General features: G+C 34.9%; 1 protein-coding gene and 2 pseudogenes across 3 annotated transcripts; 1 reads left to right on the forward strand and 2 right to left on the reverse strand.

Moving 5' to 3' along the window:
• Positions 1-3,149: 3,149 nt before the first annotated feature.
• LOC147404022 (cationic peroxidase 2-like) lies at positions 3,150-4,537 on the forward strand (annotated as a pseudogene).
• A 2,454-nt stretch (positions 4,538-6,991) lies between these two features.
• LOC147404023 (type I inositol polyphosphate 5-phosphatase 5-like) lies at positions 6,992-16,010 on the reverse strand. 2 transcript variants are annotated; one of them, XM_086439822.1, is made up of 10 exons: positions 15,795-16,010; positions 15,551-15,638; positions 15,365-15,439; positions 14,853-14,931; positions 14,624-14,728; positions 12,316-12,892; positions 11,156-11,349; positions 9,908-10,016; positions 9,137-9,285; positions 6,992-7,410 (listed from the first exon to the last, which is right to left on the reverse strand). In XM_086439822.1, the coding sequence occupies exons 1-10, from the start codon at positions 15,891-15,893 to the stop codon at positions 7,188-7,190; spliced, it is 1,698 nt and encodes a 565-aa protein (XP_086295948.1). In that variant the 5' UTR covers positions 15,894-16,010; the 3' UTR covers positions 6,992-7,187. The 2 variants fall into 2 exon arrangements, with proteins under 2 accessions (XP_086295948.1, XP_086295949.1); XM_086439823.1 differs by lacking the exons at positions 15,551-15,638; positions 15,795-16,010 and having other exon boundaries at positions 14,837-14,931; positions 15,365-15,381.
• Positions 16,011-17,419: 1,409 nt separating this feature from the next.
• LOC147404024 (pollen-specific protein C13-like) lies at positions 17,420-21,434 on the reverse strand (annotated as a pseudogene). Its single transcript, XR_015177673.1, has 2 exons — positions 21,267-21,434; positions 17,420-17,924 (listed from the first exon to the last, which is right to left on the reverse strand). The product of XR_015177673.1 is annotated as a pollen-specific protein C13-like (transcript).
• Between the last annotated feature and the right edge of the window lie 462 nt (positions 21,435-21,896).

Here is a 21,896-nt window from a genome sequence, read left to right on the forward strand (position 1 = left end):
AGAAGAAAAAAATGGAAGTGAAAAAATACCATTGAATTGAATATGATCTAGCTATGAGTGATCAGTCAGAATTTACAAAACCTCCTTTGTGTTAGGCTTGACTTTCTAATTAGAAAATCGGCCTTTTAAGATGTTTTTCTTAGTGAAAAGGCATATACGGTTCTTATTGATCACTTTCATGTTAAGATGTGTGATATAAGGTCCAATTATGAGGTCACTCCAACATGACTCCTTTATTGTAAGGTCATTTTCCCCCGGGGAGGGGGGGAGGGGGAGAGAGAGAGATTTCTTATACCTTTCAACAAAAATTAAAAATCTACTTCTTCTCAATCAATATCAATTAATTAAATAAAAAGAAGTGATTTAGAAATACTCATTTTTGTCAATATTTGAAATATCCCTATCTTTTCAAATTGATGGCATGCCCCCTTGCCGCGGGTCTTGAATCTTGATAAAGACTAACCTGAAATATTTGAAATACCTTTCTCTTCAACTTGTTTCAGAAATCATTGATTTTCGTCTCAAAATCATTCATCTCAAAGTTGTTTATCTTTAGGTTAAACTATTTTTAATCTATTCAGTTTAATCTTCAATTCATTTTATTCAATTTGTTGAAGAAAACCCTTAATTTTTCTATCAAAAAAATTCATTCTTCAACAATCCTCTCATATTCTTGAGGTTTGAAGGTTGAAGATGATCCTAAAATCGTCCATCTTCAAGCTATTTACCTTAGAGTAAATAATTGTAAACTTGTTCAATTTCCTTGTCAACCCATTGTCTTCAATGTCTTATAGAAAACCCTTGACTTTGCTACCTAAAAATCTATCATTCTACTTCTCTAAAAATTTGAATCTTGATCAAAGAAGATAAAATCTTACAAGCTTGAAGAAAAGGGTTAACAACCTTTGCCCTAATGTTTGAAAATGACTGATTTTGGAGGGAAAAAAATAGAGGTTTTGACAGAGGTTGAAGATAAGGCATTTAAGCAGTTTTACAATGTCAATGTTACAAAACCTTGGTCAATGGAGGCATGTTAGAGGTTTGATAAAACAAAGGCATATATATTATTAACCAAAACGTAGAGGGGTATGTAAAATTAAATCGCCCAATCAAAAAAGAGTTAGGCTAGCCTGATTAGTAAGATTTCAAATCTTAGAAAGGGTCATTGGGTCCACATGTCTCTACATTTCATGATCTACACCAGATTTAAAGAAAAAATAAAAGAATAATCCAAAATAAAAGAACTATTTTCTATGATAATCTCTTTTTTGTACCTGTGCTCTTATCATTGTGATCAGTTACTCAGATTACATAAATTCTCCAAAGTTACTTGGGAGTCATTGAAGTTGAAAAGAATGTCACCCTATCTAACGGCATAAATCTTTGGTACAATAGTCATGCTTTATGAACATCAGTAAATAATAAAGGAAAGAATTCACATCTCAAGCATGGTTTTAAATCTTGTCCAAGTCTGAGTCATCTTGGTATTTTCAGCAACAATACGGATTTACACGGTGTCTCAGCATTCACATCATCTTGCGAGATAGACACGATGTCTTGGATGATGTTTTAAAAATCTCGACCGAGTCAATTGGGATTTTTATAGATTTTAATTAAAATAATTATTATTTTTTAAATTTAAAATATTTATTATATAAATAAACACATGATTTTATGACTAAATATTGCCTAATCTATCGTATTTTATTATAAAATTTTAAATATTTTAATTTAAGTTTTATGATTGTCTAATTCAACTCTAGCAGAATATCTCAAAAAACTCATTGACATGACATGTGCAAAAACCTTCAATTTTTCCCTCGCAATACACAATTGCACATCCCAATAAACATGTGGAAGTTGTGTACCCGAGAAAAAATGATTGATTCTTGTACATGCCACACCAATGAGTTTTTCTATCAAATCGAGTTTTGAGACCATGATGTCAAGTAACTAAAGCGAAAAGGCTAAAATTATTGAAGTCCTTTAGACAAGAATTGAGATTTGTTGTTTAGAAAAAAAAAAAAAAAAAGGTAAGTAAATGTATTAATGGCATGATGGTACATGTATTGAAAAAAAAAATCACCCAATTGGTTAAGTGGGGAGAAACTGGGAAAGGAGATGATTAAGCGGACGGTTTACATATTGGAATTGACCATTTTTTTCATTGTACATGAGATGTCATTGTCATGCCATTGGTATATTAGCTTAGTATAGTTTTTCGTTCAAAGAAAATTTGAACCCACAACATTAAAAAACCCATCTTCGACAGTCCAAGACCATCAAATTTCTTAAAATTCAATGAATCAAGTGTCAAATTTTTATTATTGAATTTTTTTTTGACGAGTCAAAATCATCAAATTAATGGAGGAAGAGAGAAATTCGACAACTCTAAGCCGTCGAATCTAGGGAATATAACCATTTTCAACGGCCATGGATTGTCAAATTTTATTTCTAAAATTCGTGGGTCTTAGCTGGTCGAATTTTTTTGTAGAATTTTCCAATTTTTACGTAGTGGCCCTTTAACAAATACCACAACAATACCAAAAATGGAAGATATATGGGAGAAAAACATTATCATGTATCTCAATGACTAGGTAAATATAATAAGACACCATAATAGCCAAGTTATATCTTATTGATTAATCATCCTAATCAGAATTGTGACCAAAAAAGTAAAATATATTCTAAGAAAATAAAACTTTTCATGAAAGGGAAGAAAACAAAATCTCGTAGAATCCAAATGAAGTTTTGATCCAATTTCTTTCGAGTACCACAGATACTTAAAAACAATGAAAACCAGCAATCATCCACACTTCACTCTTTGAAAACCAGCAAAGAGAGCCAGCCATTAACCATAAACTAATTAGTGATGCATTTATCTCAAATAACCATGCAACCTATCACACACTAAGAGACAGAGTCATAAAGATGGCCATTATAGGTCCCACTTCGATTGAGGACGCCACACATGCTTGTTTTTGTTTAAATTTTCTCTAAGTTGATAAATTTTAGTGAGCCGGCTTTGCTTACTTTGACCTCACATTTGAAGTTTATAAATACCACATTTTCCTTCATCAACTTCACTGCCACTCAAAACATTCAAATCAAGCCAAAACCCTTTCACCACCCCCTCTTCTCTTCTAAGTATGGAAGGGTTCTATTCATACATTGCTTTTCCACTCTTTTTCTTGCTTAGCTTTGCCAAAATTTCTACTCATGGCCAAGGGACTCATGTTGGTTTCTATTCAGCTACATGTTCACGAGTCGAATCCATAGTACAAGCCACCGTTTGATCCCATTTCAATTCCCATCCTATCATTGCTACCGCTTTGCTTATATTGCATTTCCATGACTGTTTTGTCCATCGGTGTGATGCCTCAATCCTTATTGATGGACCTAACACAGAAAAAACCAGAAATCAATCAATTTGTTGAGGATATCTTGTCATCGATGATGCTAAGACCCAACTTGAAGCCATTTTCCCTGGCGTTGTCTCTTGCGCTGATATTATCGCTCTAGCTGCCCAAGATTTCGTCGTTTTGGTAATTCAATAATGACAAGACCTATAGGATTAGAGTATATTAATTCATATAACTAATCTTCAACATATTTTCGTAATCTCTACGACTTGATTGCATTTATGATGAAATACACTAATGATGATTTGGTGTATCACATATATCACTATGTGAAAAAAAGGGTTAAATTCGACCTCAAGGTCCATCGAATCTAGTTACATCAAAGTAAATTCGACAGACCTTGACAACGAATTTACTCATTTTTCCACTAGTCATATTAGTTTAATTACTTCACATGTTCTATTATATATCTAAATTAAATAACAATATGCTAATAAATGGATAATTCATACAGACTGGTGGACAAACCTGGTTAGTGCCGACTGGGCGTAGAGATGGACGAATATCATTGGCTTCTGATACTAATAATCTTCCCAATTTCACTGACTCTATCCATGTCCAAAAGTAAAAATTTGCCCATAAGGGACTTAACACTCAAGATCTTGTTGCCCTAGTTGGTAAGTAATTAACATTTTTTTTCTAAGTGATTATAGTTATAAAACTTATTGAAAAAACACATTTCTTAGGTACCAATATGTTTTCGTGTTATTAGGGGGTCCATTGCAACATCATCTTGCCAATCCTTCAGATACAGATTATACAACTTCACTACAACTGGAAATGGCGCTGACCCGACCATTAACCCTTCATTTATTCCTGCATTACGGAATCTATGTCCGGAAAATGGAAATGGTAACAGGCGTGTAGCCCTAGACATGGGTACTGAAAACAGATTCGACACTTCGTACTTTACAAACTTGGTGAATGGGCGAGGAATGCTCGAGTCAGACCATAAGCTATTTACCGATGCCTCCACCCGACATCTCTTGCACCGATTTACTGGTCCGGGTAGCTTCAATGTTCACTTTGGGAGATCAATGGTGAAGATAAGTAACATAGGAGTGAAGACTGGTACACAAGGAGAAATTCGCACCATTTGCTCTGCCATTAATTAGTGGTAGATTCGATATGGGTCTATATTAGCGTAAGCTAAGAAACAGGCTATTATTTTTTAGGAAGATATAGAAAAGTGTCACCAAGTATGCTTAAGGATCTTTTGAATAATTAATTGGAAAATGTATTCCTCATATCCTTGTACCCTGCATGGATAAGTTATATCCAGGATTAGGACAAAGCAACTTCTGCACCCAAAAGCATCTATAAAACTATTTCTTACGTCACCAGATTTTGGACACTTTGCTTGTGAAATTAATTCCTTTCTAATTCATGGGAAAATTTAATGGGTTGTGATGAATGCCTGCTGTAAATCATACACAGTCTATAGACGTGGCGAGGGTAAGAATAGATCTTTTCCTTTGAGATACACAAGGAAAAAGATCTATGGTTCTGTTCCCTTACCACATCAAGGGTATACAAACCCCATATGATTTACCATATGCATTGATCATTAATTTAACATAAATGGGGTATACAAACCCCATAGGTACTTACAGAATCTTATGTTGACATAAATGGTTTTACATATTTTGAATTGAACTTTTCTTAGTCCTGTTGTAGTAAACTCTTAGTTAAATTAACTTCTATGTTGTTTGTCTTACATTGATCCTAACATGGGTTTACTGTACATAATGTTTGTCTTACAAAATAAAATTTTAATACAACTTAAATAATAATTAAAAGAATTAAGAAATATTACATGATCATGATTTTTGAAAATCACTCCACATTGACCCAACAACTGATTTTTGAATTCATCCAACAATTTTTCGTTGCTTCTTATCTTCCTCAAGATCATTCAGTTTGAAGATTGAAAATTTTTAAATAGATTTTTGATAAAATGAAAGATCAATGGAATCTTAGAATGAAAAATCAATGGAAATAAGGCATTTTTTTGTAAATTGCCACCACAAACTTTTGACAATTGGCCTCACCCTACTCAAGTTTTTGGGTCTATTAGAACCCTTCTACTTGATTAATATTTAGTAGTTGCCCCCACTCTCACTGATGACATTGCTTCTTAACTTAGGTCTTTTATCATAGACTAAAAAGAAATGATCTAAATGTCTTTTTTTACAAGCTCTAACAAACAACCCATGAATTTTCACCTCAAAACCACTCATCTTCATATTCTTCAAACTTATCGGACAATTATAATTTGCCCCCACTACAAGAAAATCCTGATTTCACCCTTGACTACTGCATATGTGTGCATGTTATTACACACACGCACATGATTATTTTATTTCAAATGTAAAGTTGACTTGGTCACCTGGTTGATTTGTATTGACCCAAACTTGACAACCTTGGTGAGATCCACGGGTTAGTGGGTCCAGCTCAAGCTTGTCAACCATGAAAGCAAGTAACAAGTCTGACCTTGCTATATATCTCATGTCGTAAGTGCAACTTACAAGGATGATCATATCTGCATGAAAGATCTCCAATTCTATCTGAAAGTCATATCTTCCATTAATTCAAGAGTATTGAATTCTTTCATTTTTCTTTTGAGTTGTGCTGTAGTGACCTCAAATTGGACCTCATATCACACATCTTGACATGGAAGGGGATATGAACCATAGATACTTTTCACTTGTATCTTGAGGAAAAGCATCTATGATTCCCATACACTTTCATGTCATGGTGTGCGATGTGAGGTCCAATCTTGAAACACTTCAGCATTATTATTATTATTTTTTATTTTTTTATTTTTTGTGTTGAGCAAGCAAGTGAACTTGTATTAATAATGAATAATATATGTATAGAGATATCAAGATATACCCCATACTCTACATTCTCAAAAAACTCCTAAGCACACCTTATTAACTCAACATGATAAATCACCTACTGATCTGATAATCCTGTTCTATCCTTATTACTAGAAGCCATTATTGCCAACGTTTCACCTACGCTATTGCCACTCATTATGCATGCATGAGTAAGGATTTTTCAGTAAATAAAAAAATTACTCACAAAATAGTCATTATGGGACGTCATAGAATTCCAGATTGACCAATCACACGAACACATGCGTATTGAGGGCATCAACAATTTATTAAACTACCCTTTTTAGGTATCGTGCGATTGGTCATCTAAGATTTTGTGAAATTTTAGATTGACTTTTTTTATAAGGAAAAAATCTCTTATTTTCAAGATCCTAGTGCGGTCAATGAGGGTATATCTTAAAGACGGGTTGATTTTCAGGCTTTATAAAAATATAAATTTATGCACATTTATAAAAGGGGCTTAATGTTGGCCAGATGGTGGACTCGATTATTCGCCATTTAGACCTCTATTAATTAGGTCTTAAGTTGATATATATCAGGCCTCTATGGATCAAGATAAATTTGATCGTCAAGGATTTCGATATCCTGAAAGTAATTAAGGAGCTTGATCATTGGGGATTTACTAGTCTTTGAGCAAATAAGAGCTTCCAAGATAAGATGACAGCCAAGGAAAATGCAACCGCTGGCTTATGTTATTTCCATTAAAATGTGTAAATCTATATCAGACACATAACATTTCAGATGGACAAAAAAAAAAGTGAAAAATAAAAGATCAATGAGGGGTCATTGATTATAGTACTAAGAGATGGTACATGTTAATCCTCATCCTCTATTTCTATAAAAATATACATGACTGAAGTTCTCTTCAGAACTCATAGAAACTATGCCTTAGAGGTATTATATCATCAATCTCCATTCTTGTTCCAGCAGCTGAGAAGCCCTTCCTGAACCTACTCTTGTTATTTTTCATCATCTCTACCTCTGTTACAAAGACGGCACACACGGGTCTATGATCTGAAAATCTTGACTCCCCACGAATATAAGATAATTGTTCGATGCCATTCCCGTACCATAGAATCCTATCACACCTGCAATTCAAACATAAACTCATTTATTTTGATTCATTAATTATTTCTTTAGTGGAGTATGGTCACAAAGTTTCATATTTTTATATGAATTTTACATGGGTTGATTGGATCCACAAAGAGATGAGTCCACAGAAATTTTTTTTTTATTTTTTTTTTCTAAAAGAGAAAATAGAGATTGCTTTTAAGAGCCATACTACATACATACATACATACATACATACATACATACATATATATATATATATATATATATATATATATATATATATGGGTCCCGTTCGCCACCCTTAGTTTTACCACACACTTTAACAAACGCGTTTTGTCTTACATGGGTTAGAAGTTTCGGAATGAGCTGATTTTTGGTGAGGATGATCTCTATGGTGAGGAGATCATCCTCACCAAAAATCAGCTCATTCCAAAACTTCTAACCCCATCAAAATTGATTTACAAAAAATGGACGGTCCACGATTTTTCAACGTGTAAACATGGGGCTAAAAATTTCGGAATGGGCTGATTTTTGGGGAGGATGATCTTCTAATCATAGAGATCATCCTCACCAAAAATCAACTCATTCCAAAACTTCTAACCCATGTAGGACAAAAAACATTTGTTAAAGTGTGTGGTAAAACTTAGGGTGCTGAACATTTCCCTATATATATATGGGAAATGTTCAGCACCCTAAGTTTTACCACACACTTTAACAAACGTTTTTTGTCCTACATGGGTTAGAAGTTTTGGAATGAGCTGATTTTTGGTGAGGATGATCTCTATGATTAGAAGATCATCCTCCCCAAAAATCAGCTCATTCCTAAATGTTTAGCCCCATGTTTACACGTTGAAAAATCGTGGACCCATTTTTTGTAAATCAATTTTGATGGGGTTAGAAGTTTTGGAATGAGCTGATTTTTGGTGAGGATGATCTCCTCACCATAGAGATCCTCCTCACCAAAAATCAGCTCATTCCGAAACTTCTAACCCATGTAAGACAAAACGCGTTTGTTAAAGTGTGTGGTAAAACTAAGGGTGGCGAACGGGACCCTATATATATATATATATATATATGTCAGGATCAAGGGACATATGTAAAAACAATGTAATAATAAAAAAAATTAAAATATGGGTTAGAGGTTTTGGATTGAGCTGATTTTTTGTGATGATAATCTCTATGATGAGAAGACCATTATAAAAACAAAAATCAGTCCAATCTGAAACTTTTAACCCCATCAAAAGTGATTTAGAATGTGAACGATCGATTTTTTACCAATAATTTGTAAACCACTTTTGATGGACTTAAAAGTTTCAGATTGAGCTGATTTTTTGTGAGGATGATCTTCTCATCATAGACAACATCCTCACAAAAATTCAGCTCAATCCAAAACCTCTAACTCATATTTTGAACAATCATTGTTTTTACATAAGATTTTACATGTCCCTTGATCCACCCCATATATATATATATATGAAAGAGTCAAGGTCAACGGACTGAAAAACATACTCAACTGCCGTGACATATGCATAAAATCATAGATTTTCCTTGAGATACACAAGAAAAATATCTATGGATTTGTGCACAAACACTTCAGTTAAATATATTTGAGTCAATTTTTTTTATATAGTTAATTTATCATTATTTATATGAAAAATACATGTTGGTAGAGGTTACCAACGTCCAATTAAATAAAAATGTTTTATATATGTGAATGTGACATGCTAAGGTTCTACATACCACGCAGGGGTTCTACGTTTCTTTTTGGATTTGGCCGTCTCTCCAGCGTAAGCATCAGAGTTATGGGAATATTTGTAAGTAGGAGCAAAGAAGATCTTTCCTTCGTTCCACCCTGCAAATACTCGCCCTGCTTCTCTTTCTATCTTCAACTGTACTCAACAATGAAACGACATACATAAAATAAGTAAATAAAATAGTTAGATATGTAAAAACATATGAAGTAATAATGTTGAATTTCTCTCCCAATATTGCATGTTTAATAGATTAATATATGAGAGTCCAAGGTCAATCATATTCAATGAATCCTACCACCATATGACACATATTTCTCATTAACTCATTGATCTCGACCATTCAATTGGTGGATCTGCATAAAGGGTAGGGTCCCTGCATGAACTCTTAGATACCAATCAAAGTGAGATATTGCGAGGTTGGCTTATTGGTAAAACTAGCGATAAGGATTTGCTACTTCTGGTTGAGTGTTTAAAATTAGGTGGTCCTCTGACTTACCTTATTACATGTGGAGACTTCCGTGGGGTCAGGGCATGTGATTATAGGGACTAGTCTCATCCGAAATGGGTTGTGGGATATAATACATTGAGTCAGAAAGAAAAATGATATTTGGAGAGTTATTTATTTGGTATGGTTTTTTAAGTGGGGTCTATCTTCCATGACCATCCAAATGATATTGATGAGGATCAGATACACTTATAAATATGGCTGGTTTTGCATTAATAAATAAACCATTAAAGTACAGAGAAGCATCCAAACCTGATCCTTCAACAGGAGGGCATCCCAGTCATTATCTTCCAAAAGAACCCTTGTTTCTTCATAACTTAGAGACACTCGATAATTCAAATCTCCAAGCCAAATAACTCGGCTGAAAGGTTTGGTACATTAAATAAAACGTCACCATCCATAAACTTACAAAAAGATACAAATAATAATAATAAGGGAAAATTACTAAAACAGCTATATATTTTGCCAAAATACTGAACCAGTCATTTTTTTAATATCTACAAAAAAGATCTCATACCTGCTTTCACAATTGTTATTTTTATACGAAAAACATTTACAGTTCATCCGATGTAGGTCATGGTACATATAATTTGATTCAGAAAAGGTAATCAACGTGACCATAGAATGTATAATCATTTTGATAAGAATCTTGATAAAATGACTCCCCCACGTGACACTCAATCGACTTCCCCTGACGTGACTTGTGATAGAATTGTAGATCTGTGATCCTAGAGATACACAATTGCACTTTTATGAGGATGTGTATCTCAAGGGGTACAACTTTACGGTTTTCATACATGTCACATTAGGGGAGTTGATTGAGTATGCCACATGGGGGAGTCATGTTATCAATTGATAAAAGTAAGAGTCGTGATGATCTGACTCCCCCACTTGGCACACTCAAAATTCTCTCCTGATGCGGCATGTGTTAGAACCATAGATTTTTGCCTCGAGATGCACATTCCCATAAATATGTGTAGTTGTGTATCCCAAGGCAAAAAAAAAGATCAATGGTTCTAGCACATGCCACATCAGGAGAGTACTTTGAGTATGTCATGTAGGGGAGTCAGAAAATCATTATTCGAGTAAGTAATTATGAAATTAGGTATTATCACTATATGTTTTCATAAATATTAAGTTAACGAATGGTTCAATAATTTTCGGTAAATACTCGGCCATTTTCGAGTAAACTTGATTTGTTTCTCGTTTTTCTTCAAGAGTGTTGATTTTCAAATTAGAAAGTCTTCACTCGATCAATATTTGGCTGACGTGGCATGGACACGGAATCATAGATATTTTTCCTCTGGATACACAATTGCACTTCCCCATAAAAGATGTACAGTTGTGTATCCCAAGGAAAAAAATCTATGGTTCCATGCCACGTCAGCCATGTATTGACCGAGTGAAAACTTTCTAGCTGAAAAATCATTATTCTTACTTTAAATATAATTTCAGCATTTTACGTAGCAAAATAAATAATGAAGAGCAAAATGAACATACTCGTGCTCAAGGATTCTCTCAGGTATTCGATGAGCGGGGCTCTTACAAATTTTCGGGAATTGGGTGTTCTTAAGTATCTCAGCCACATCGGAGTTCCTTCGGAGCTCATCTCCCTCCTTTTCTCCAGATGCCAAGTGACTACAAACAAAGCAAAAGGTCGTTTGGTGCAACGACATGCTCACCGATATACATCCCTACAATATTACCTTAAACATGTAAAAAGAATGCGGAAAAACCTAAAGGATTTTTCTAACCTCAAACAACATTTGATGCACAGCATCTAACATATGACTAAGATGCAGGAGGAATTTTATTCAAACACATCTTCGATATTCGACTCGTACATTTTTTGAGACTAAAATTTTCTAGAAAATAAATAATGAAACTTTAATGGTTGAAGTTTTGATTTACATATAGTAAAAAGGATTACTAATTCCAAAATTTTATGTTGAACATGCATGGAAAATTTATATTTTAAAATGGTTTACAAAATCGATGGTTAATTGGATTAATTCAACAGTTGAATCATAATTTCTGCAAAAACCGACAATTCTTTAGAAAGCTTTTTCTATTTGAATCGAACCGATTTATTATAATTGCATCCAGATCACCAATTCAATTGGACTTTTAAAACACTGATAATATATTAAATAACTAAAAGATGACAGAAACTACTGTTTTTAGCATTAAAGATAGATTTTGGCATATTTTGAAACAAGTAAAATTTAAAATATATACATTTTCCCTTATTAAATTAATGTAGGAGTTTGGTCTACAATAGGGTGTTGACCAACAAAGAGTTGACCTATATCGATAAGATGAAGGATCACGATGAATAGAAGAGATTGGTCAATTTCATCATCACCGTCATCATTGAAGCCTCATTCCAAAGATAATGTAGGAGTTTTGTCTACAATAACATGTTGCCCAATGGAGAGTTGACTGATATGGTTAAGATGAAGCGTCACAATGAATAGAAGAGATCGGTCAATTTCACCATCTTTGTCATCATGGAAGCCTTATTTCAAAGATAAGGAGTCAGGCTAAACAAATCTTGTTCTTCTATTCTACTTTGTTTAGAGTCACGTCTTCTATTATTGAAAGTATGTTCATATCCGTTTTCATTATTTCAATACCAAAGAGATTGCTATTCAACTAACCTTATTTCCGAGGTATCCCATGATCCCTCTCCCCGTAGAGGAGACTCTAACATGACCAATGTGTTGCACGAGCTCATTCCTGACCCACACCGACAAGAATATACCCACCATCTGCTTGCTCGTTATCAACCGGTAATTCATCTGGTTTGGTGACCGTGCTATCCCCGCAACAGAGTAGAAGTCGTCTTCAACCGAGCTATCATGACGAAGACGAAGAGATGCAGTCTCAACTCGGTGGACTAACTCACCGAATTCTCTCGGTCTCTGTCTCTCTGAGGCCGATGTGTCTAAGGGGCAGTTGCAACTCTTGACAAGGCTACTGTCCACCCTGTAATTCCTACTTAGAACTTTGAGTGAAGGCTTTTGGAAGAAAAGGAGACCAGTCTGAGACTTGTCCTTTGAGTTGTTGTTATTGTTTGATAATCTTGAACCATGGCTTGAATCAGAAGAAGAGCAATTTAAGTCTTCTTGTGGTCTGTTAAGTGCTTGGCTTATAATGGCTAGCCATTTGGCTGCAGGTTCATTGTCTTCTACCACTAAAACGTTTCCTGCATTTAAAGGAACGATTTCCTGAAACCTGAAGAAGAAATACAAAGAGAGGAACAAAAATGGATTATTCTAAATTTCTAGTCCACTTTTTGGTTGCATGGGATATCAAGAATAATTATAAAACAGCAAAAAAAATTGAAAATTTTTCTTTCGAACTTCAATTTAACAACCCTTTGACTAATAGGGAAAATTAATGGAGACCTCCTATACTCATTAAAATCAGTCCGACGACCTTACTAAGTTAATAAGGAATCCACCCTTACTAAGACTCACCTTTTGTCATCCAAAAACATGATTCGATGCTTCAGGGTTGTAGAGGACAAAATTCTATCAACTTTCAAATAAATAAATATGTATACTTTTCACCCTTGTTTAATTTTAAAGTTAGGAGTTGATAGCCACCCATTTTCGAAACCTTGGCCCAATTTTTTCTTCTTTTCATCTGAGTTTTTTCATGAAATTTAGAGGGCTGTGGTGTTGGACATCCAATGTGGTAATCCATTTTAGCAATACGACCCTTAGTAAGGGTTAAAATCTTACTGTTTATTTTAATTCCCAAAATGCGAACGGTAACGATTTTGGAGGTTTTAAACTGAATCTCGAAGATATCAAGTGACTTTCTCACAGGTTCACTAAAAGTAGTGTGATCATCACTATATAAACCAGCGAGATATTCATTATATAAACCAGCGAGATTGTCACCTTAAACATGTAATCTCGTCACTTGAAAAACTTGTGATCTCAAACGTTCACGTTTTGGGAATTAAATTGAACAGTAAGCCGGAATGGGAATTTCGTCATATTTGACTCACAAAATGGTAATTCACCCAAGTGTTTTTCTTTAAAATTAGCTAGTAAAATACCCTCTTGAATGTCGATCATCATCCTCAACTGATATTTAAAACCTAAGGGACTCCCTTTATCCCCATAAATTCAGTTTAACTTGTGACACTTGGTTCTTTGTTATCAAGATGGGAATATTAAGGAATAACTTATCTATATAATTAGAGTTGGATGGTCAAAGTGGAGATGCGGTTATGAAAATGTGATATAGCCGGCCAAAAGGACAACAGTAAGACTATGATTTATGGAGCTGATTTTAGTTTTTATCGTTTTTTCTTTTTTATAGGAAACCAAGTGAAGGTGGGGTTTTGATGCCAGCCTATGGTACTATCACCCATAGACTTCACCAACTCACAAGTTGGCACCTTCACATATATGGAACAATCAAAACTATATGGATTAAGCATGGAAGAGATGGAGATATTGAAGTAGATATATTTCAAGAAAAAGGAAATGAATGCATTCTTTCATATGTAAACCTAACAAATGATACATTAAGAGAAAGTCACTAAAGTAGCTGAATATTGTATAACAATGAGAGAAAAATCAAAGTGGGCATGAATTAGTTGAGATATTGAGAGTAGATAAAAACATACTTGAATTGTGTTTCCTTTGTTGTTTCAATTCTTTCTTCATTACACCTTCCATTTCTTATTGTATATATAGTTGAAATTCCTCCTTAAGACCTACACTCTTGTAACTTCAATGAAATTTTTTAGGACAGATCACTAAATATAGTGATGTTTTGGAATGAAAAAACAAGAAACATAAGATTTATGTTGTTCGATTATTCACAACACATTATATTTCCATTTTAGATAAATCAAGAAGGTTAATTGTTTATTTCATAATATAGGGGTTTTTTTTTTCGAAGCATAAATACAGAAGGGAATGGAAGAAATGGAAATTGTTATACCCCAAGACATATATGTCTGAAGAGCCCTCCACCTGCAAGAAATCTTCAAGGTTAAGACTACTGTTGGGAGTCTTACCTCCAACATTCCATGTGGCAACAAATATTCTGCAACAAGAACCACATTCCTTTACTAATGGACAATTGAAGATTATCTTAAGCAAGCAAGAAAAATAAAAATAAAAATAAAAAAATTGCTTGATATAATACACTCACTGGCTAGAAGTCATACCGAAAATCTTGAATTTCAGGGGCCGGTTTCATCTGGCGTTCAAAATTAGAGAGGTTCAACCCCTCGATCGTATGCCTTTCTGAAGATAAAAAAGAAATTAAAACCATGGGATTTATATGTTTTAGTATAAGATTTCAATTTCATCCTGGAATTATTTTATTCTTTGGTTATCAAATTCAGACCAATTATCAAAGTGCAGGTTGATTAAAAGTAGGTAAGCTACCAAAACTTATGTGGGACAATCAGATCATAAAAATTTAGTCTTTTGTGTTGATGGGTACAAAGAGGTTGAACTCATTACTTTCAATGTCTCTATCAATCTCAACTGACCCACCAAACAAATAAGGATAATGTTTCTAAAAGAACCAAGGCCATGATCCTCGGCTTCCGTGTGTTGTGAATCTCAAGGATTGTCCAATAATCTTGACCTAAATCATGCCACCCAATTAATAATAATATATATATAAAATGACTTCAAACAAAGATTAGTTTTAATTATATTTGTGTCCCACCTGAGAAGCTTTTTCTCATAACAGGTGATGCTTCTATAAATGCACTCCTCCTTGATGTAAACTTCCTTTCAAGATCTGATAATCAAGCATTTTTAAACAGTATCTTAAAAATATAAGACATTTAATTAACACAATAATATTTCTTTAATTAATTATCCAACTAAACAATGAAACAAATTAATTTACCAAGAACAATATCTCTCCCTCCAAGAATATCATCATCTAGACCTTTCCCAATGCGATCCTTCGAACTGAAAATCTTTGGGATGATAGACTTATACACACAAAAGAAAATTTGAACAAAGATTAATATGATATACTTTGAACAATAGAAAAAAAAAAAAAAACATGGGTATCTCTATAAAGTGGTTTTTTATTTGATTAATTTAATTGGATCTAATAAAAAAATTAACAAAATTAATAAAAATACCTTCTTTTTCTTATCGTTCTTGGCAGGATTATTAAGAGTTTTAGCTTTGGTCATCTCTCTGTTAGGATTCGGCTTCGATGGCTGAGTCAATGACGACATTCAATTATTCAAATAAAAAATGTGGGTCAGATTTCGCCGACGTTTATCTGTCATAACGCCGGATTCCGATCTTGTAAAACCTAAAGCTCCAATGTAGAGAGAGAGAGAGAGAGAGAGAGATTTGTTTTAACAGAAACAGACTATAACGCCATTTCCTTCGGGGTGAGGACTGAGGAGAACGCGACAACCCAAATCACGCTGCAACGGTTCCTACAGTTTCAGATCCTGTAGACCTGGAAGTGGTCTTGCAAACCAACTTCCGGTCTCTTTGGCATTCCACATGGCACAATCTTTTGACCCATGATTGTCAAACAAAATCACGGTAGCGTTTCCGTACAGCATATTTTGTCATGAGCTATAATGCATCCATGGGCCGTTAATAAAGCCCATGATTATAAAGACAAAAGATTTTGTTATAATCATGGGCACATTTTTATATAGGTTTATTAAGGAGACATGATCATCATCATCAAAGTATAAGAGAGAAAAAGAGAGAGAGAGAGACCTCAAGTTAGATGATGATCAAATTTGATTTAAGATAATCGCCTTAAAATTATCTTCTATGAACAACAAGTTATTGCACAAGGGTTGACGATAGTCAAATCATGAGATGTAGTGGATTGGCCTTGGGTGAGGTTCGATGGGAATTTAAGTTATTTTATTTATATTCATTTACTTGGGAAATGTTCAGCAACAAACATTTTGGCAAAACATTTTTCAAAACATATGTCAGAGGTTTTGGAATGGGCTGATTTTTGGTGAGGATGATCTCCTCGCCGTAGAGATCATCCTCACCAAAAATCAGCCCATTCCAAACCTCTAACCCATGTTTTGAAAAATGTTTTGCCAAAATGTTGTTGCTGAACGGGACCATTTACTATAAGTAACTATTGTCTTGATTTAGGGCAGTTGTCAAATCTACTCTCTTCAAAGCACGCACGAACACGCATTTCAAACCATTATCACGTTTACAAAAAAAATATAAAAAATGCCTTTTTATTTTTATTTTTATTGGGTTAGTCCTACACTTCAAACTTTTCTAGAGAGATTCTATTGTCACACCAACTTTTACTAAAAGCTCTCCTAGATGTGCTTATTCTCTAGTACATTTCATATGAATTGGGGTGCTCTTATCAAAAGTTGGTGTGGCAATGGACTCTTTTTTTTTTTTTGGACCGATTCCTATAATATCATCAAATGATGTAAGGTTTGGATAAGAATCTATAACGTACTAGAAAAATTACGGCCTTTGTATTTCAATGAGGCCACAATCTAAATCCACCAGAAACAATGCATGGAATTTCCTATGATGGAGGGAAGAGCACCAGTCATAGAAAGTTCTTTCAAACATTAAAAGCATTTAATAGTATTATCAAGGGTTAAACTTTGCTGTTTAGGTAGTTTTAATTACCCTCATAGATATATCGCCCTGAAGGAATGTCCACGACCCTCCAATCGACCTGATTAATTATTGACCATGAGATTTTCAGAAATGCCCATTAAAAGGAGGATCCAACACCAATGTGTACTACATCAATCCCATTAGTGGTAACATTGGGTAAGCCACATCAATGTGACTTCATAAGTAACATATAATCTGACAGTCAAATAAACATAAATAAAGGATGGCATCCCATAACATAAAAAAACCCAAGCACTCACTCTTAAATTCTTAATCACTTAATTAGATAGAGTTGTGCACTATAACTCAGACTTCTTCTTGGTATTGCTTGAGAACTTGAGTGCAACCAGCCAAGGGATGGTCCTTTATGAAGCCCAAGTTGTTGGCATACCGATAGTTTGAGTCAATCCCATTGTTGTTTGTGAGAATAACTCGGGCTTTCTCACGGCCAGGCTCAATTGATGCACAGTCACTCTGGGGGCTACTCACAAGCACGCTGTCACAGACCTGGTCCTCATGGTCATCTGCAACGTGAATCTCATATGTACCTGTCGAGTCTGCCATTGCTTCAACACTGAATAACAGCTGCAGTGTCTCCTTGTCCTTGCACTCTACCCTGACCTTAGCACCTACACCATAATAGAGGTTGGGCGTTAAGTACAAGGGTGGAGCCAGGATTTTCTTGTAGAGGGGGCTAACTATAGTTGCCCGATAAAGTTGAAGAATATGAATATGAGTGATTTTGAGAAGAAAATTCAAGGGATTTTTCTTGAAGGTTGAAGAAAATGGCATTTAGGTCATTTCTGAGAAGACCTAGGTCAAGGGGCAATGTCATCTGGGGGTGGGTCCAATTGCCAAATATTAACCAAGGGTAGCGATCAATGGCCAACAGTTTGGCAAACATTTTGGCAAACACATTTTTCAAAACATGGGTTAGAGGTCTTGGAATGGGCTGATTTTTGGTGAGGATGATCTCTATGGTGAGGAGATCATCATCACCAAAAATCAGCCCATTCCAAAACTTCTAACCTCATCAAAAATGGTTTACAAAAAATGGACGGTTCACGATTTTTCAACTTGTAAAATGGGGCTAGAAGTTTTGGAATGAGCTGATTTTTGGTGAGGATGATCTCCTCACCGTAGAGATCATCCTCACCAAAAATCAGCCCATTCCAAGACCTCTAACCCATGTTTTGAAAAAGTGTTTGCCAAAATGTTTGCCAAACTGTTGGCCACGGATAGGGACCCATTAACCAAATAGAGGGGATCTAATAAACCCAAAAACTTGAGTGGAGTGGGGTGGGGTGGGGTGGGGTGGGGTGGGGGGAACTGCCAAAAGTTCCATGGGAGCAAATATAGGGGCAAGCTCAACATCTATCAAATTATCATGGGGACAATGTAATTTTTTTTACAAATTTGTGAGGGCAAGTGCACCCACTGTAAATACCTTCGATTGGAGTAATGGATTAAGAGGATAGATAGAAAGACTCTCCGTTGCTGTTCTTCGATACTAATTATTTGATCACAAGCTATTTCTTTGTACCATTGCCTATGTTGCTAGTAAGGACATAAAAGTAGGGGATTGTTTTAACAGTATGGGAATCGAATCAGTGTCATTCGAGAGAATCTTTATGAAGATTGAAGACCAGACAACATAGGATAGAATTCCCATAATTTGATTTCATAATTGGTTTTAGAAGGAAATGAATCTGAAACGGATATATTAACATCATAGGGGATGTGTACAGGGTGCTACAATTAGTGTAAGAACAAGTGAGGGTTGGACAATGAGTTCCAAAACAGTTAGTTTAAGCAAATGTAAGCCCTGTACAGAACATGTTCTTAGATTGATTTTAGCATATACAAGGATGTGAGTGAATAAAAACTAAGATACAATTAGAAATGAAAGAATTCGTGGAAATGCGAGAGTAGCCCCAAGAGGTGATAAACAGAGTAAAAGTTGAATAAGGTAGTTTGCTCATGTGAAACAAAGGTCAATTTCAACCTTGTGCCAAGGACATTGTAAGTTGAAGGTTCTTAATGAGCTAAATCAAGAAGAAAGAAGACATGGATTGAGGTTGTAATAGTGTATATAAACCTCCATGAGCTTATTTCTTTGCCTATATATTGCTTTGCTTGACATTGTAATGCTATTAAATAGGACTAGGCCCAAGGGAAGGTTGAGCCACTTGTATTAATGGAAGACGTGGCTTCAGATAGAATTGAATGGAGGAATACGATTCATTCAGCCAACCTCAAATTTCTGAAATAAGACTTTGCTTATGATGATTACAATCCCTCATGACATGTCCTTTAGCTATTTATCATAGAAACCATAGGTAACCTTTTTTGATTTGGGGTTTTTGCTTTGAGCTCAAGGTAAGCCACTACAAGAAAGTAACAAATCATTAACTATGGACTATAGTTACTGTACTTGGACCACGAGAACTCCAATATATATCATCAACATCATTGAAGCCTTATCCCAAAGATTTGGGTCAGCTAAACAAACCTTGTTCCTCCATTCCATCATGTCCATAGGAAAACTTTGGGATATTTTTCCCTTTATGTGCAAATCAAAGAGGTAATTGGCATGTACTGAGTAACAACGACTTATAAATAAAGAAGCAAATAAATAAGAGACTATAACATATAATTTTTTCTTACATGGAAAACTCTTCAATGTCAAGGGAAAAGGCTCATGGGATACATACACAACGCCCTATTCTAACATACACTGTGAGATACATGTAGACACACCTTGTATGATCCTCACACCCCAAGACACTAATGGATAATTTTACAAGGTCTCTCACCACCTCAATCCGTTCTACAAACACACTTTTCAGAGACTTCTCCTTACTAAGCTCAGTGTCTAAAACATACAAACAAGGGCAAGCTACATAATTATAGATGAAGTATATGTCGGTTTTCAAAACCGTGTAGATCCAATTGATAACTCAAGGCCTTACGGATACAAAGAATTCAAAAGTCTTAACATTTCGGCCATTATCCTTTTCCCCATGTTCAAAAAACAAAAAGGGTTACGAGAGTCAATGTAAATAATCTCTCAAGTCCAGGCCCTAGGAGGGGGGCAATAATCACATAGGAATTGTGTGTGTGTGTGAATATCACAATGTTAAGAAAACAGGTGCAATCGAACCAGTACTATCAGGCTCCACAAACTAAAACAAGAAAGAGAATGTGTGATTCAAACTTTGTGCATAGTGGACGTTCTTCTGGACTTGGTCCTGTGGTTTTTTCTTTTTTACATTAAAGCTTTTCCAAGAAAAGCATGTCAAGGCTATCACAACAAACACCACTCGGGGGGTCCGGAGCAGAGTTCCATGCTATTAGTAGATGACATATGTTAATTAACAACACTAGTAAATCCAAACATGCTAGAGAATAAGATGCATTGCATTAAAGGAATGATTGGTAAGTAAGATATTTAAATTTAAATATTATGAGAGATTTATTAAATTGATTAGGATTTTACGTTTATTATTTCTTGGTTGATGTAATCTCTATAAATACCCTATTACTATTAGGGTTCATGTAATGATCAACCAAGAATTCTCAATAAAATCATTTCCTCTACAAAACCAACAACCTTATTGGAAACCAAGGACTAAAATTAAAGGTGAATGGGCTTAATTTCTCTTTTTAACAACAAAATCATCAAATCAGAGGGTTTTAGATGCAAGATCTCAAGGAAGGTACCACATCAATTGGACAGTGTGGATCAACAAACAAAGAGGCGTATATTAGCCTCTAGATACTGCATTTGGGTAAACTTGCGCACCCCCATGGCACATTATAAGTTATAACACCCCCAAAACAAAAACAAAAACAACAACAAAAACTGGATTCTTCTATAGATCATTGAAAAGGAGCATAACCCCCTACGGCGTACAATAGATGCTTTCAGTACAATTTTTTATTAAAATGTGGGTTGGAGTATAAAATACCAGGAATGTAAGTGGTAGCAGAGGTTTCGAAGCCAGCTCGACAAGTGTCGCAGTAGACCTTGCCTTGAACTATGAAAGGGTTTTTAACGGGTCGTGTTGCGCTAACGAACGAGGGAGGACACAGAGAACAAACAGGATTACTAGCTTACCCATTGTTGTTACAGTACCAGAGAGAGAGAGAGGTGAGTGATGAGGATAAGAAGTAAGAGTAAAGCAAGTTGTTTGCAAGAGAAAAGAGAGAGAGAATATAAGGCAGGAATAGGATCACTCGACAGTGTCACATGCGAAAAAGGAATGCGGTAATGAGTAGTAGATCCGTATCAAAATTTTGATAAATATCTAAGCAACAAACAAATCACACACTTTTGTGGGCCATGAAACTTATAATTGTTTGGCCCGGCCCATCATCAATTAAAATATTTTACTTCTATAATAACCAAATTTGAGTGTTCGTTTTTTCTTTTCACCTTTCTTCTACAAGTAAAATATCTTCTACATTTTGTACTAAATTTTTGTTTTTTCTCTCTCTAGTCTAGTTTTAAGTCCACTTTTGTGTTCTAAGGGATGTCGATTGTGCCCGTTGGCCTGCTAACCTGGCTTGGTCCACCCAAACGAAGAAGGGTTAGGACC

This window comes from Akebia trifoliata, chromosome 4 (genome assembly GCF_017979445.1).
Source record: "Akebia trifoliata isolate Shusen 1 chromosome 4, ASM1797944v1, whole genome shotgun sequence".
Classification (NCBI taxonomy): domain Eukaryota; kingdom Viridiplantae; phylum Streptophyta; class Magnoliopsida; order Ranunculales; family Lardizabalaceae; genus Akebia; species Akebia trifoliata.